The sequence below is a fragment of the Torulaspora globosa genome, chromosome 6 (genome assembly GCF_014133895.1).
Source record: "Torulaspora globosa chromosome 6, complete sequence".
NCBI lineage: Eukaryota > Fungi > Ascomycota > Saccharomycetes > Saccharomycetales > Saccharomycetaceae > Torulaspora > Torulaspora globosa.
The window spans coordinates 151,181-166,743 of record NC_050732.1 but is presented as its reverse complement, the minus strand read 5'-3'; the positions used below and the strand labels follow the sequence as shown (position 1 = coordinate 166,743).

The following is a 15,563-nucleotide window of genomic DNA, read 5'->3' as shown; positions in this document are numbered from 1 at the left end:
CAAACTTGTCAAAAAACTGTCGCTTTTCTTGTCACCGTGTCTCCATTACTACCTTTGTGCCTCTTCCACGATTTCGACCACCCAGTGAGATTTGTTTGGTAATTTTCGTGATAGAATATTGGCTGAAAGATTCGCTCTTTATGTTCTTCCACAACCACTGTTGGAATATCATTCAACATTAAGAAGCGAAGTTTAGGAAATCCTTTCAAAAACGCCACATAAGTTGCTCTATAATGGTGAATGAGTGCATGGTAGCAGTCTATTACATCTTGTCTTGTCAGCGGGGCATGAGGTAAACTCAAGGCCAAACGTCCAAGATCCGATACCTCAGTATCTGATCTCCGTCCAGCTGGCGCAACTAACTGTCCCCGGGTCTGGCGGTAAAAGAGTAGATTCTTGTTCATTCGCGAAACAAATTCATCCAAATTCATCGGTTGGGTTCTCACGCTAGGATAGCAATCACAGGCTTTCGAATAGGGTAAAAGTGATAGAAATTTCATCATCTTGAAGATGTCTTTTGCAGCAATGTCATGAATATCAGTGAGGTAATAATCGTCTGGAAATAGAAAGAGCTTTTTTTTGAGAATATTCTCGAAGACATGTACACAGGAACTGCAATAACACTCCTGATGCAGCTGGAATTTGGTTTCCTCAAGTGCTATTATCTGGGGGTCCATCTCCTCATACCTCATGTCAATGAACTGCAAATTGTTGCAAACTTTCAAGATGGTCAGGAAGATCTCAGAGTTTTTCGTCTCTGGTAGAGAGTCCTCTAAAAAGTCCATCTTGAGCCGCTTAAGTTTCGGCAGATTGTAAAATAATGTAACCAGTACATCGAAATTCTGCTTTATCGAAATCAATGATAGATCCTCAAGGTTAACAAATTCTTTGAACTCCATTATCATCTGGATTTCCCTCGCTATCAGAGATTCGTTCCACGATATTATGGTCAAAGTTTTCAAGGTTCTCACATCGAAAATGTCCGACATCTTCTTCAATGCAGGCTCTCTGACTCGCTTGATGAAATATTTGCGATCGAAGAATTCTCTCCGCCAGTGTAACTTCAAGTCTATTATTTGAAGCTTCTGCTTCAAAGGATGAATGTAATTGAAAAGCTTCGCCGGATCGATAAAAAGCGTGAGGTGTGATAGGGACGAAGAGATTCTAGCGTTGAGATACTTCTGAAGGCTCGGAATGTACTCCTCCGGGACTGGGATCTCCGGAAGGGGATTTGGCGGAGCCATATCGAGGCTGATTACTCTACTCATGGAAACCGCGCCATTGGCAATGATCTCGTTGCACGCTGGATCAGTGACATTCTCTAACCTCTGCAGCGAAGTGCCTCTGGAGCAAAGAATCGAAAGGATAGTCTTTTGCAATCTCGCGTCCAGATCCCAGTTAATCCTGATCCATTGGACAGACCGCAGATTTCTCGGATTCACACTAAGCGAGTGAATGAGCTTTCTCAATTTCATATTCGCAATCTTCCGTGAGTCTTCCTCGTTCAAAAACGACGGTATACTAAGCAAAGTCCAATTGACCGCCACATTCATGTAATCACTCCGGACAACATTTGAATCGTTGAGGTAGATCCGACGGTACAGCAACTTGGTTGCAATCCGATTGAATCGCCGACTCAAAGTACACATTTTCAACCGGTCTGGCTGCGCCAAATGCGAGAAAACTTCTAGCACAAGTTCATCAGGTAATCGCCTCAGAGGAAATGCAGGCCGATCGCATTCCAATAGCATCACTGTCGGGAACCAGCGGCCATTTGCGACTTCAATACCTTACTTCGATGACTTGTGTTAGCGAAGCCTTAACCTTCGCTATATTTAAAGGTTTGACGTAGGAAGCGACGGCTCTCGGGGTTTATACAGTTTCACTAAGCCCCTTCAGTTACTTCACTACTTAAAGAGACTACCAGAGGTGATCCAAGTAGCCATTCAGAGGCCTGTGGTACCATTGAGTCATGAGTGGTGTGAACGATATTAAAAGCAAGCTAACTGTGAACCGAAACGACATTTGGTTGCTGGTGCTGTCGGTTTTTGTGCCTCCTGTACCAGTGCTGATTAGAAAAGGCTTCTTCAGTAGAGACTTTTTGTTGAACTTGCTGCTTTTCATAACGTTTGTTATTCCAGCAATTGCCCATGCAGCCTTTGTGGTCGTCGAGACAAGCGAAGAAAGGAACAGAGATTTTGCTCTGGTGCCATCGCACGATGGCCAAGAGGAAGCTACTGGTCCTAGTAACGGGGACTTCAACGTGGATCTGGAGGCCAACAGCCAGAGCCACGACTTACCTGAGTACGATGACGTAGTGACAGCTCCCGTGGCTGCCACCGACAACAAGGTTCAAAAATAGGCTCATCGCGACTGCTACGTTCATATATAGATCTCAGATCATACATACATACTATAAGGGAAGACATGATAGGGAATATTAGAATGGTCTGGTTTTATCGCGGGCCTCAGAGGAACTCCTTGGCCTTCCTTCTGTATGCGTGACAGTCCCTCAGCCACTGTCTGTACTCGCCGATAGAGCCTATCTTTTCGCCGTAATAGTCTGGCACAGGGTTGCTGAAACTCTGTGAGGACGCATCGACACGATTTTCGATCACTTTCTTGAGGAACTCCTTGTTCTTGATGTCGAAGCCTGGCAGTCTCCTTCTGTTCAGCATCTGGAAGATCTGTGAGCCAACGAGCGGGCCGAGCAGGTATCCGAGAGCTCCTGACGCCGCAATGCCTGCAGTGATCACCATAAGTGGGTCGAACCCGAGCAAAGTCTGCGTTGGGTCGATCTGCATCGTTGACAGGTATGCCCAGGAGGCGTTACAGCCGAGGAACGCAGTGAAGACGGAAGAACCCACGTTGATACGACGTTGCTGTCTGCGCATCTTGAAAAAATCAATCCATGTCAGGTCGCTGTTTCCCTCGATGCCTTTGTCGGCGTTATTGCTCAACGATCTCACCCCGAGACTTACGGACCTCGTATTCACGCCCAAGCCGGGCATCAAACTCCTGCGACACGCAAATTGAGCAGCTACAGATAACATCGCCTGTGATAGTAACCTGAAGACCTGAGACGCCCCTTCTTTCCTTCATCACCCGTCATTTCAGTATTATATCTCTCTAAGAGCCTTGGCATATACTGTGCCGGATTCTGGTTCAGTCCGGGTAACAAGAAGACAGGGCGCCTATATAAGGCGGCATTCTCGGGACGACATCTAGTAACCACTTCAAGAGGCGTCTCAGTGACAAGAGGCTCGCGCCATGGACGGTATGGGAGACGTTTACGAGGATTGGCACCGCGAGAAAAGCTCCCTGTCTGCTGGCACACTGCTGGAGGAGCAGGAGGCACAACGGCGGCAAAGAGAAGCAGATGACGAATTCTACCAAAGAAGTCTACCACTAGAGCCGCTGCCTACCTTAAAACCATTGGACAATGCTGGTAATGGTCGTCAGCAGAAACGGAGTGCTCCAGGCGAGGTGGAAGGCAATAAGAGGTCGCGGCAGTGAAGGGCGCGGCGCCTTCGGCGGCTATCTTCTTGAGTGGAGCGAGGACAGAATTGGAGCTACAGAGGCGATCTAGACCGAAAATTGGTCTGCTAGAAAGCCGTAAGCGATACTATGGGCCAGTGGTCTCGATGAGACTCGTGTCGTTAGTTGGTGATAATTGGTGTCACGTGACCCAGCACTCCAGCCGACCTAGTCTGACGGCTTTTCCCAATGAGGAAACGGTTCAGGGCGTCAGCCGTCAGGGAGCAAGAGCAGAAGCACGCCAGAATGTTCTTAATGTGGCGACATCTTAGAAAGCTTGATTTGAAATGTCCGCAGGCTTTGGAATCCCTCAGCGGGCTATTGAAAGGGTTCGAAAATTCTAACGGGAGCATTCTTGCAGTGGCGAAGTGGATGAGCGAGCTTGATAAAAGGGAGTCTGCAGAAGCATTTCATCGTCACTGAACCTCCTTGGTTGGTATTGAGTATACAGTCAGAGACAGAACCGAAAAAAGGTCGCAAAGGACTAATCCGGACAGGATATGGGTATTTGCGGTTCGAAGAATACAGAGGTAACAGAGCCTGCTGTTTCGCGGCAGAGAGACGGGGGACGAGAGAATGTCCTCAGCGGGCAAGGCAGGCCATCAAATAACCCCACATCCAGCGACTCTAACGATACGCGTGTAGAGAAGGGCGACCACGCTTGTCCGGCGGATGTAAGTGCAACAAACAGCTCCGAGAGGTCCAAGAAGGACGAAGAAGTGAAGGTACTGTTACTTGGCGCCGGGGAAAGTGGTAAGTCGACGATTATACAGCAACTCAAGATCCTGCATCAGAACGGTTTCACGCAGGACGAACTGTTAGAATACAGATCCGTGGTGTTCAGAAACCTTCTGGATATAGGTAAAGAGCTAATAGAGGCGAGAACAAAATTTGAAGTGTCATTGGAGAGTGACTCTGGAATAACGGAGAAGGATTTGCAGGGCTTTTATCGCTTTGATGCAAACGATGACAGAAAGACCGATGGTGAAAATGCAACGGTAAAGAATTCTGAGAACGGTGCAATATCTCAGCCGGTAGAGAAAGAACCGTCTGAAAGTGAAAGTGATCAATCGCTCTCTAACCTGGTACAGTTCCCCGCAGAGCTCGCTGATACTCTTAGAAAGTTGTGGAATTTGCCCTCAACGCAGCAACTGATAGAAGGGAAACATCGCTCTGAATTTTATCTTATGGATTCTGCTAGCTACTACCTTGAAAATCTGACTAGAATAGCGAGGTCGGACTACATTCCTAATGAGCAAGACATTTTACGTTCCAGACAGAAGACGTCCGGTTTATTTGATAGCGTATTCGACTTGGGATCAAACTTGAAGCTACATATATACGATGTTGGTGGACAACGGTCTGAGCGCAAAAAGTGGATTCACTGCTTTGATAATGTCACCTTGATCATATTTTGCGTCTCATTGTCCGAATATGATCAATTGTTGCTTGAGGATCAGGATCAAAATAGATTTCAGGAGTCGTTGGTGCTTTATGACAATGTCGTGAATAGCAGGTGGTTCGCTCGCACATCTGTTGTCCTGTTCTTGAACAAAATCGATCTTTTCGCTGAGAAAATCCAGAAGGTACCTTTGGAGAACTACTTCCCGGACTATACGGGAGGACAGGATATAAACAAAGCAGCCAAGTATATCTTATGGAGATTTGTGCGGCTGAATAGAGCCAACTTAAACATATATCCTCATGTCACACAGGCTACGGATACGTCAAATATTAAGCTGGTATTCGCCGCGATAAAAGAGACTTTACTAGAGAACACTTTGAAAGACTCTGGTGTATTATGAGAATGAATGATGCTGATGAGAGTGTTCGCTGCTCGCAACGAACAAAACGTTAAACTATATATAATCTGAAATTAAACTAATTTGTTATGTTTATTGTTTAGCACTTGAAGTCCACATTTCGAGGAAAATGATAATACTTTAACAATTTGCCCAAGTTATGATTCACACGACAACAATACTAAGGTGCACACCATTCTAGTTGATTCCATGCATGTGCGCTTGTCATCGTGTCATTGACCTACTCTGTAAACAACGTCATTACCCGCTGGTCGGACGGACAACTGGGCTTATTGGGCCCAACTATTGCTGCCCGTCATTGCAATATCTCCAACAAAACATTACAGGTTGTGGCTATCGCCCAAATGCTGCACATACATAGCCCCGCTATTCGCATCTTACCTCTAACGTAATTGTGTAATCGTCCAGAAGCTCCGAAGAAAATTGCCAATAGAATAGTTTGAAGAATAATAGCTGCGCAAGATATTATCAGCTTATAGTTATGGGAGTGTTCACCATCGTGTAAGTCAACTGCCCTCAGAAATAACCATTTATTAGAGCTTTGGTGAACGAATGTCATGGATATAAGACCGCTTAGGCCAATGCCACCCATGGAATTGAGTAACACTCCACCAATACAGGAAGTGCATGATATGAGGAAGAACTTGGTGGCGATTTTACCAACGTTTTGCCCCACAGCCTGAGGTTTCTTGCGGTAAAGTCTGCACATAGCAATGTTGGAAATGAGATCGCCAACAGAATTCCCCCAGGCGAAAAGTGTCAATCCCAGAATTGCCTGAGAGGCCTTCGTGATGCGCTGATATATCTCTAGGAGCTCGATCAAAGAGTTGGCGATCAGTGATATGCAAAGGGTGGCATTGACTATCCCAAACGAAAGGAAAATCATGCTAATCACATTGCCTAGCTTCTCAACCATCCTTCTTTCATCGCCAAGCTCGTCTGAATCAGAAGCTACATTCCATGATGGTTGCAACAGCGAAAACCTGTTAAAGGACAACAAGGATCTGTAGAATATTAGCGCCAGAAAAAATAGGCAAGCAGCTGCGAGAAATGACAAAATCCATAGCATGAATGACATACCTTTGGCCATTATACAGGAAATGACAGCAAATGAGAAAACCGGACAAAATATCGATTGCACGAACAGCAAAGTTATGTCTACGTTTGTAGCAGTATATTTCCCAGTGTTGTTGTCAACTTCTAAGATGTTGGTAGTTTGGGGACAAGCTAGGCGCAATAACGTAGCAAACGGTGCGGTGCACACTGATAAGATGGCATCAATCGCGGATTTCTGCCGAAAGTTTAAAAGGTGTGGAACGAACAGCTTAAAAAAACCTCTCTTCCATTTCTGTATTCCCCCTCTTCTTTTCACTAATGGTATTTCAATGAGCATCTCCCCGTCTTGCTGCTCAGGATTATCGAAGTAGGGACCAAAGGCCGCTGGAGAACTTCTTGGCAATTCTTGAAATTCACTGACATCAGATTGTCTCAGCGGTTCGGTCGAAGGCCTGGCTTCCTCCAAAACGGTGAAGGCATTGTCCTCCGCATTTAAAGTCATTAATTCTCCCTGCGACCTGGTGGAGGCGGTCCTTGAGCTCTGCAGCATAGATAATATGTCGTTTATTTCCATCGCTGAGATTAAGCTCGGCTTGATTCTGCTCGGCAGATTGGCTCCATCCAATTCCTGGCCTCGATAGTTCTCATCCCCATTGTCAAATTCTGTCTCCTGGCCCTCACCTATCCTCCATTTGAATTTAGCGAACAGGTACGATACGTAGATTGTTAGCATTACCAGGCAATCCAACGCCGATATCTTCTGCCGGATACTCAGATACAATAGAAGCAATATTGCCACTAGCGTAAACGCCAGATCTCTTAGTACATTCAATTTCTGGCCGCTGGAGAGCTCAAGCTGTGCAGAGGACATTATAACAAATATGGAACCCTCCACGACACACAGTATAATCCCACAAGCCCCCAAAACTTCACCGACCGATAGCGCAACACCGCTAGAGGGAGTACTAGTGGAAGTCCAGCTCATGAAGTTTGAAAACAGATCGGGGGAGCAATTGCACCAGGCAAGAAGCACCGCCATCAATGGCCCATTTCCATGGCCAGTGATCTCTGCCAGCTTTGCGACATTGGGACACAGGTATTCAGATGCAGCTAAACCTAGCAGAACAAAGCAAAGAACAACATGGAAAGTGCTTGCGAGAGCGAATCCCAGTGAGAGTGACGTTTCAGAGTACAGAAGATGCGGATGAGATAGTTTGATGGCCCATTCCATCATCTATCTGCTTTCCAACTGCGCTCACCTGTCGTTCTGTTCCCGATCACTGCAAGATATCATAAGGTTGGGCCACTATAAGCTAGCTATAAGCTAGAGCACACATGATTGAAGAAGTAAGTATAAATCTTGAATATAGGAATAAATTCTAAATAAGAAGGTGAATAAATCTCAAACCTGTATCACTAAGCTTGGTACTCAAGCTTGCTCTTTGGGTACGAAGGCCCGACCTCTTGGATGGACAAAGCAGCCAGCCATTGGCCCATGTCAATGGCAGTTTCAAGCGGTTTGCCCTGGGTCAACGCAGCCATGAAGCCGCCGGCAAACGCATCTCCGGCCCCGTTCGTGTCAACAATCTTGCTGCTCTCCAAAGGTCTCACCGGGTAGCTCTTGGCACCCTGCGCAGAGTAAACGACGGTAGGGTCGAGACCCTGGGTGAAAACGACGGTCCTGTCCTTGGAGTCACCGACGATGTGCTTGGCGATCGAAACCAAGTCTCTCTGGTCGGCGGGCAGCCCGAACGACTCGGCGTACGATGCTGCCTCGGACTCGTTACCGATCACATAAGTGGTGTATGGCAACACCTGCTCCAATGGGCCCTTGAAGAATTGCGGGATGAACGGAGCGCTCAAATTCAACACAAAAGGCTTGCCTGTCTCCTGAGCATGCTTGCTCAACTTCAAAATGGCCTCTGGAGACACGGTCAAGTGGAAACCCCCGACGTAGAAGAGCTTGGCCTTCTCGACGACGTCCCAGTGCCTATCCAGGTGGTCTGGCGTGAAATGGTTCGCAGCACCCAGGTCGGTCACCATCGACCTGTAGTGGCCGTTGATCATCGCAGCACATTTGCCAGTGCCGATCTCCTTCTGGAACTGATACAGAGAAACCACGCCTGCGGCGTTGTTCTCCTGCAGCAATCTCTCAGAATACTTGTCCTCGCCAACGGACCCAAAGTAGCCGACCTGGTTGCGGCCCAGGACGTACGCCGCGCCTCTGGCGGTGTTCTGAGCAGCACCGCCCGCAACAAACTTCACATCGTCGAACCCCAACATCTCCTCGAAGATCGCCATCTTTGGATCGCCGGATTTAGCGTCGACCAAGATCGCATCATCGGCCTTCAATCCATATTTCTTCAAATATTCGGGAGAAACGGTGGCCTGGTAATCCAACAACGGGTTACCCAAACAAACCAACTGAGGCGACACTCCAGACATCTTAAAACAGCGTATTGGACCTCTCAATGGCTGGCAATCGCTGCTCTTCGTCGACCTGGTCGACCTCTTCACCGTCAAATCTCTTAGGCTGTGAAAATTTAAAGGTCACGTGACCTCACCCAACTGCCATCTTCGTTTAGCTGGAGGCCCAGTAAGCTGCCCGCTGCAGCGAGTAGAGTCATTTCGCGAGTGCCAGTGGGCGTCTCACGGACCGAGGTGAGCTGTCTTGCAGTGGCTGCCGTCTGTGTGTTTCTCGCAGTGTGTTCTTTCAAAGAAGGCCTGTAGTAGGACGGATGAAAAAGTGGACAAAGTGTAGACAAAGGTAGCCAACTGGTTGTTCTGCCGTCGAGAGACTGGTGTGCCCGTGGCGATGATAGGTCTGCTCAAGGAGGATCCGTTCCTGCGGTTTTCGCTGTTCCCTAACTCTGATAACTTGTATCTTTTGCATGGCCATGAAATTATAGGGTCGCTGGTGTTCTACCAGGTTGTGTATGCGTATGTGGCGCCGTGGTTCAACAGGTTGGTGTTTCGCGAGAGATACAGGTCGATCAGGGACGCTAAGACGCGGATCGACTTCGATATCCACACAGTCTCGAGCGTGCAATGTCTGGTGACGTTCTACACCATCGCTCCGACGCTGTTCTTGCCGATGGACTTGAACGTGGTGACGTACCGCAACGAGCTGGTGTGCCTGGCGTCGGCGCTGGCCGTCGGGTACTTTCTGTGGGATTTGCTGGTCTGCGTCCGCCATTTCAACCTGTACGGGTTTGAGTTTCTGGCACACGCAGCGAGTTCGCTGTACGTGTTCATGTTGAGCCTGAAGCCATTCTGCCAGGCGTGGGTTCCCAAGTTCCTGCTCTTCGAGGCCAGCACGCCGTTTGTCAACAACAACTGGTTCATAGCACAGCTGTCCCGGGGCGCCTCGAAGCCCGTGGTTCCGATGTGGGTGAACGCGCTCAACGGGCTGCTGCTGCTGGTCACTTTCTTCTCCGTACGCATCCTGTGGGGTTTCGTAGGGGTGTCAATCCTCGCATTCCAGATGTGGAAGGTCAGAACTGCGCTTCCCGTCATTCAGTCGGCCATTCTGTGCGCATTGAACATGATCCTGAACACCTTGAACCTGTTCTGGTTCTACAAGATGCTAAAACTCGCCAAGAAGATGGCCAACGGTTCCTCGAGGGCCGCCAAGTCAATGTAGCCATAAGTAGCCATATAGAGAGCCCATCTCACCGCATTGAGGCCGGTTCCATCTCAGTTAGCCCTTCTCATCCAGGCATTAGCACCGTTTGCGGGTAACAATATAGCTGAGTTCTTCGAACTGGCTTCAACAAGACGGCAAATACTGGGCTTTGAGCGCATCAAGAGGTCGTTAAGTGCGCTGCTGGCTGATGACCGTGTTTGATCAGGTGCAGGGTTTGTTGGACAAGCCGGATATCCCCTTTAAAAGCATCATTGCTGGGATTTCGATCGGTAAATTTGTGTTTGAAACTTATCTTACGTATCGTCAGTATAAGGTTCTTTCCAAGAAAACGCTACCCAAGGTGTTGGAGAACGAGATCGATGACGAGACGTTTCTGAAGTCCGAGGAATACTCGAGAGCCAAGGCAAAGTTCTCAGTGGTCGTGGACGTGTACGAATTGGTGCAGAAACTGGTGTTTATCAAGATAGATGCGTTTCCACGTCTGTGGAAGTTCGGTGTGCAGCTGGCCAACTTTATTTTGCCAGCTAAGTTCCATGCGGTTTCAACCGTGGCTCAAAGCTTGTGCTTCTTGAGCGTGTTGAGCAACCTGTCGACGATCCTGGATATCCCCACATCGTACTACCAACATTTTGTTCTGGAAGAAAAATTTGGCTTCAACAAGTTGACTGTCAAACTATGGATCACTGATATGGTTAAGAGCGTGGCGTTGAGCCATGCTCTCGGCGGCCCCATCTTATACGGGTTCTTGAAGATCTTTGAAAAATTCGAGACCAACTTCCTGTGGTACATCTGTTTGTTTACCTTCGCTGTGCAGGTCCTGGCCATGGTCTTGGTGCCAATGTACATTATGCCCCTGTTCAACAAGTTCACGCCTTTGGAAGACGGAGAGCTGAAGACATCTATTGAGAACTTGGCCAAGAGCGTTGGGTTCCCCTTGGATCAGATCTTCGTCATCGACGGCTCCAAGAGATCCTCGCATTCGAACGCATATTTCACTGGCTTGCCCTTCACGAGCAAGAGAATCGTCCTTTTCGATACCTTGGTGAACGAGAGTTCTGTGCAGGAGATCACCGCGGTTTTGGCCCATGAGATAGGCCACTGGCAGAAAAACCACATACTAAACATGATCCTGTTCAGCCAAGTGCACGTCTTTGTCATCTTTTCCCTTTTCATCGGCGTCTACCGTAACCTGTCGCTCTACAACGATTTCGGATTCTTCATCGGCGCTCCAGGCTCTGTTCTCAGCTCTTCTTCCAAAGTGTTTACTCCAGAATGGCCTATCATTGTGGGATTCATGCTGTTCAGTGACTTACTGACCCCAATGGAGTGCTTCATGCAATTCGTAATGAGTCTTGTGTCAAGACTGCATGAGTTCCAAGCGGATGCATACGCAAGAGGTCTTGGTTTCTCCAAGCAACTATGTCAAGCGTTGATCAACCTACAGATCAAAAATTTGTCCACAATGAACGTCGACCCGCTCTACTCGAGCTACCACTACTCCCACCCAACGCTTCCAGAGAGACTCACCAATCTGGGCTACGTTAGTGAAAAGAAGAAGCGCTGAAGACTTGCTACATACCTTCTATATAGCTGAACTGCGCTTACAGAGCTATATAGCTTTTATTCTAATCGGGGAGGGTAACCCTGTTCTTACAAGGCCATTCAAAAACAGTTGAAGGGTCAAGAGTTTGGTAGATTTGCCACCTTGGAGGGAGGTCAATAGACGTGTTCAGGATGGCTGTAGATCTGATGGAGGTGGATTCACCCGCTGAGAGTGGTAGGAATGATGTGAAGTTTGCGGAGGAAAAAAATGTGAACGAGGTGATTCAAGTTTTGCAAGAAGTGGCCAGAACCAGCGTAACACTGGATCCTTATTTCGTGTGGAAAGGTTTGAAAGAGTTGAATGGAATGAGAGCTAGATGCTTGAACGAAGAGACTCTTTTGGCGCTGATCAATTTGTTGTATCCAGATTCATCCGCCTTCAAAGCTCCGCTATTAAAGGCTATCAACAGGGAGAAGAAATGTACTGTGCCAAACGCCGATGAGACTAGGGAAGGTTATCCTGCCTCATTTTATGAGGTTGTAGAGGACAAGAGCATTGAAGTGGCTGCGGAAGTTAACAGCTTTGTACACCTTTTGGTAACCCGTTATCTCTTAGACAATAAGAAGCTGGAAGCGCTGAATTCATTCAACAAAAAGGTGGTGATTCCGAAAATACTAGCTCTGTATAACCAACGTACCCTGGACCTTATCAATGCAAAGCTGTGGTTTCATGTGGTGCTGTGTGATGAGGCGAGAGGCGAGCGGGCGAATCTCGAGACTCGTTCTTCGATGATCAAGTTCCTGAAAGTGGCATCTCTAAAGCATAATAGCGAGACGAAAGCTATGCTGATAAGCTTGCTATTGAGAAGTTTCTTGGCAACCGGCGAGATCGAAGCGGCGGCCGATTTCATGGCGAAAGTCGAGTTTCCTAACAGTGCTGATGTCTCCAGCTCGCTTGAGGCCCGGTACTATTTCTACATGTCCAAGATCAATGCCATTCAGCTCGATTATTCCACAGCAAACGAGTACATCATTGCTGCCATAAGGAAAGCACCAAATACTGCCAATAGCCTAGGCTTCCTGCAGCAAGCTAACAAGCTACATTGTGTCATCGAGCTTCTTATGGGCGATATCCCAGATTTATCCTTCTTCCACCAGGCTGGTATGCAGAGATCGCTCGAGCCTTACTACGACCTGAGCAAAGCCGTCAAGCTGGGTGATCTAAAAAAATTCACATCTGCAATAGCAAAGTACAAGCCTCAGCTTATCAAAGACGGTAACTATCAGCTCTACGTCAGGCTGAGATCAAATGTCATCAAGACAGGTATCCGCATCATATCTTTAACCTATAAAAAGATCTCTCTAAGGGATATTTGCCTGAAACTGCGTCTCGACTCCGAACAAACCGGCGAGTACATGGTCTCTAGGGCAATAAGAGACGGTGTCATTGAAGCCAAGATAAACCACGAACAGGGATACATCGAGACAAGCGAGCTATTGAATGTTTACGATACCGATGAACCTCAAGCCGCGTTTGACGAAAGAATTACTTTCGTTAACCAACTCCACGATGAAAGTCTTCTTGCCATGAGGTACCCGGAGGACAACAAGGGCAAGAACAATGCCAATGACGAGGATGAGTTCCTCGACGGTGAACTACTCGAAGACCTTTCCGATTTTTCCGACATTGACGGCCTTGGCTTCCTCTGATCGGTACAGCAACCAACACACACACGGTGAAATTATGTAATTTATAAACCAATGTGCACTCCCGTGAGTCAAGTATAACAGTCATATCATCAGCTTAAGTCCTTAGTTCCTGTCTTCAAGACTTCAACTTTACAGTTGACCTTTATGCTTGGTTATATTAAGGCACTTCTAAAAAAGTGTCACTAAGCATCGCATAATAAAGCACAGGAAACAGCCCTGAAGTGATGGAAAGGGACTCTGAGAATGGTAATGATGAGAACATTAGCGTTGATAGTGGAATCCAGCTTGCTTTAGATCCAGATCTTATCTCTCTTCCTTTGAATAGTTCTACAGTGACGCCTGCAACGACTATAGCGGATGCAACCGGCGATGACAAGTTAGATGGCCAGAAAACCACTGCTAATGCATCCGAGAATCTAGTTTTCCCAATGGGTAGACGCAACAATGAACAGGCTCTGTTTCGGAATCCATACGCAATTTTTAAGCAGATGCCTATGCAGGAGTTTATTCCGCTTTTATTGCATCAAAGAGGACCAGGTTTTAAGTTTGCAGATCTGTCTGAGAAGGATCTAATTGAGGAGATTAAAAAGGAGCAACAGACTACGGCTGCGGAAGAAACTGCTCTGCCTGAATTGTCAGCGGCGGATCAGGATGACGACAGCGCAATGGATGTGGACAGCACAAGCAACTTAACAAGGGAGACTGATGGTTCAGGCAAAGATGAACACAGTAGAGACCGCTTTGAGGAGGAAGAAGAGCTCATGTCTCAAGAGCAGTTTTTAACTGCTCGAAAGGAAATGGTGGAGCACGTCAATCTTGCTCTGAATGAGTCATCACTAGCGCTGGAGTTTCTCTCCCTGCTGCTCTCATCTGTTAGAGAATCTGCGGGCACTGCATCAATGTCACCTTTCCTGAAGAAAACTGTGCCAGTGGGCTCATTAAACAGTGATAAACTGCCGTTGGCTCACCAAACAAGAGAAGAGATCGTGTCGTCGGAGATATTGAGTCGAGGATGGAAGTTAAGGAGCCTTAATGAATCACGCTCACTTCTGAAGGAGAAATATTCAAGCTTGTGCAAAATCATAGAGAGAGAGCACCAATACTGGACAAAGATTTCTAAACACACAAGCAATAAGGACGTCCTATTTAAGATGAGAGATAGAGTAAATGGAATGAGATTGCTTGGAATCAAGTACGGCTATGAAGATTCAGGTTCAACGTATAAGCATGATAGGGGCATAGCTGTATTGAGAAATAATCCGGAGCTTAATATTCTGGAGTTGGTACCTTCTAATACAACGGAGACATCCGAGGTAAACCACAATGAGAGGTTTGTGAGGGTGCGAATATTTACTAAGATAGCCTCCGAGGATGATTACATCCTGACTGGAGAAAGCTCAGTAAATAAGCTTTTTTCAAGTCATGACAATTTTAATGGCTTGGAAGATATCGAGAATCAGATCAACAAATTGAAAGCGTTTGCATTCGAACAAGAGCTCATGTATCAATTGAAAAAGGAAAGCTCTCGACTGATATCTTATGGGGTGACGATAGAAAGCGAGAGCAAGATTGTTATGGAACTTCCTAATGAGAAGTTCGAAGTTGAACTCATCTCACGAGACGATAATTCGGTAGTCAACCATGACCAGGACGCTCCAAAGGTAAATGATAGGCGGGCTACGCTGATGGTAACCACACTACGGCTTTTGCTTGTTGTTATGTTCAAAAAGAACTTGAGGCAAAGGCTAACGTCTTCTACAAGACCCCAGTCTTCCAAGGGTTTCAAAGATGTACTGCTCTTGAGGCCTATTCTCGGCAGACTCAGACATCATAACTATAAGATTCTGCTGAAGAAAATCCTGAGAGATTACGTCCTGGACATTATCGAAGGCTCCTCAATTAACGAATTCTCGTCTGATAACCCTAAAAGCGGTGCAACAAAAGCTTTAGATGACAACATTGCGAAATTATCCAAAGAAATAAATGCTTTCGGTTGTCTACTGAATACTAGTAGCACCAGTTTCAGGGTTGACGTTCCTGGTAAAGGCACACTACTCCTCGTTTTGGAAAGTCCAAATTACTGTAATGCCGTGGTAACGATAAAGTTCGAAAGCTCTTCAAATAAAGTATCTTTTGATACAAGTTTCTCAGAATTCAAAGAGATCGAAGAGTTTCTGCATTTCGTTGTGACAGAGTACATGAAAGATAAGGAGTCGGTCAAAAGAGAATAAATATACGTTAGATGTTGA

At 46.8% G+C, this 15,563-nt stretch overlaps 10 protein-coding genes across 10 annotated transcripts; 6 read left to right on the top strand and 4 right to left on the bottom strand.

Moving 5' to 3' along the window:
- Nucleotides 1-8: 8 nt before the first annotated feature.
- On the bottom strand, nt 9-1,751 carry DAS1 (SCF ubiquitin ligase complex subunit DAS1; the record flags this gene model as incomplete). The annotated part of the gene is made up of 1 exon (XM_037284535.1): nt 9-1,751. The coding sequence occupies one exon, from the start codon at nt 1,749-1,751 to the stop codon at nt 9-11; it is 1,743 nt and encodes a 580-aa protein (XP_037140431.1).
- A 221-nt stretch (nt 1,752-1,972) lies between these two features.
- SNA3 (Sna3p) lies at nt 1,973-2,362 on the top strand (the record flags this gene model as incomplete). Its single annotated transcript, XM_037284534.1, has 1 exon — nt 1,973-2,362. One exon carries the CDS (start codon nt 1,973-1,975, stop codon nt 2,360-2,362), a length of 390 nt encoding a protein of 129 aa, XP_037140430.1.
- Nucleotides 2,363-2,468: 106 nt separating this feature from the next.
- Nucleotides 2,469-3,053, bottom strand: PAM17 (Pam17p; the record flags this gene model as incomplete). The annotated part of the gene is made up of 1 exon (XM_037284533.1): nt 2,469-3,053. One exon carries the CDS (start codon nt 3,051-3,053, stop codon nt 2,469-2,471), a length of 585 nt encoding a protein of 194 aa, XP_037140429.1.
- Nucleotides 3,054-4,037: 984 nt separating this feature from the next.
- Nucleotides 4,038-5,342, top strand: GPA2 (guanine nucleotide-binding protein subunit alpha; the record flags this gene model as incomplete). Its single annotated transcript, XM_037284532.1, has 1 exon — nt 4,038-5,342. One exon carries the CDS (start codon nt 4,038-4,040, stop codon nt 5,340-5,342), a length of 1,305 nt encoding a protein of 434 aa, XP_037140428.1.
- Nucleotides 5,343-5,655: 313 nt separating this feature from the next.
- ECM27 (Ecm27p) lies at nt 5,656-7,650 on the bottom strand (the record flags this gene model as incomplete). Its single annotated transcript, XM_037284531.1, has 1 exon — nt 5,656-7,650. The coding sequence occupies one exon, from the start codon at nt 7,648-7,650 to the stop codon at nt 5,656-5,658; it is 1,995 nt and encodes a 664-aa protein (XP_037140427.1).
- Nucleotides 7,651-7,832: 182 nt separating this feature from the next.
- On the bottom strand, nt 7,833-8,861 carry ADO1 (adenosine kinase; the record flags this gene model as incomplete). The annotated part of the gene is made up of 1 exon (XM_037284530.1): nt 7,833-8,861. The coding sequence occupies one exon, from the start codon at nt 8,859-8,861 to the stop codon at nt 7,833-7,835; it is 1,029 nt and encodes a 342-aa protein (XP_037140426.1).
- A 370-nt stretch (nt 8,862-9,231) lies between these two features.
- Nucleotides 9,232-10,059, top strand: TDA4 (Tda4p; the record flags this gene model as incomplete). The annotated part of the gene is made up of 1 exon (XM_037284529.1): nt 9,232-10,059. The coding sequence occupies one exon, from the start codon at nt 9,232-9,234 to the stop codon at nt 10,057-10,059; it is 828 nt and encodes a 275-aa protein (XP_037140425.1).
- A 190-nt stretch (nt 10,060-10,249) lies between these two features.
- Nucleotides 10,250-11,626, top strand: STE24 (zinc metalloprotease; the record flags this gene model as incomplete). The annotated part of the gene is made up of 1 exon (XM_037284528.1): nt 10,250-11,626. The coding sequence occupies one exon, from the start codon at nt 10,250-10,252 to the stop codon at nt 11,624-11,626; it is 1,377 nt and encodes a 458-aa protein (XP_037140424.1).
- A 170-nt stretch (nt 11,627-11,796) lies between these two features.
- RPN3 (proteasome regulatory particle lid subunit RPN3) lies at nt 11,797-13,314 on the top strand (the record flags this gene model as incomplete). The annotated part of the gene is made up of 1 exon (XM_037284527.1): nt 11,797-13,314. One exon carries the CDS (start codon nt 11,797-11,799, stop codon nt 13,312-13,314), a length of 1,518 nt encoding a protein of 505 aa, XP_037140423.1.
- A 224-nt stretch (nt 13,315-13,538) lies between these two features.
- Nucleotides 13,539-15,545, top strand: SRB4 (Srb4p; the record flags this gene model as incomplete). Its single annotated transcript, XM_037284526.1, has 1 exon — nt 13,539-15,545. One exon carries the CDS (start codon nt 13,539-13,541, stop codon nt 15,543-15,545), a length of 2,007 nt encoding a protein of 668 aa, XP_037140422.1.
- Nucleotides 15,546-15,563: the final 18 nt, after the last annotated feature.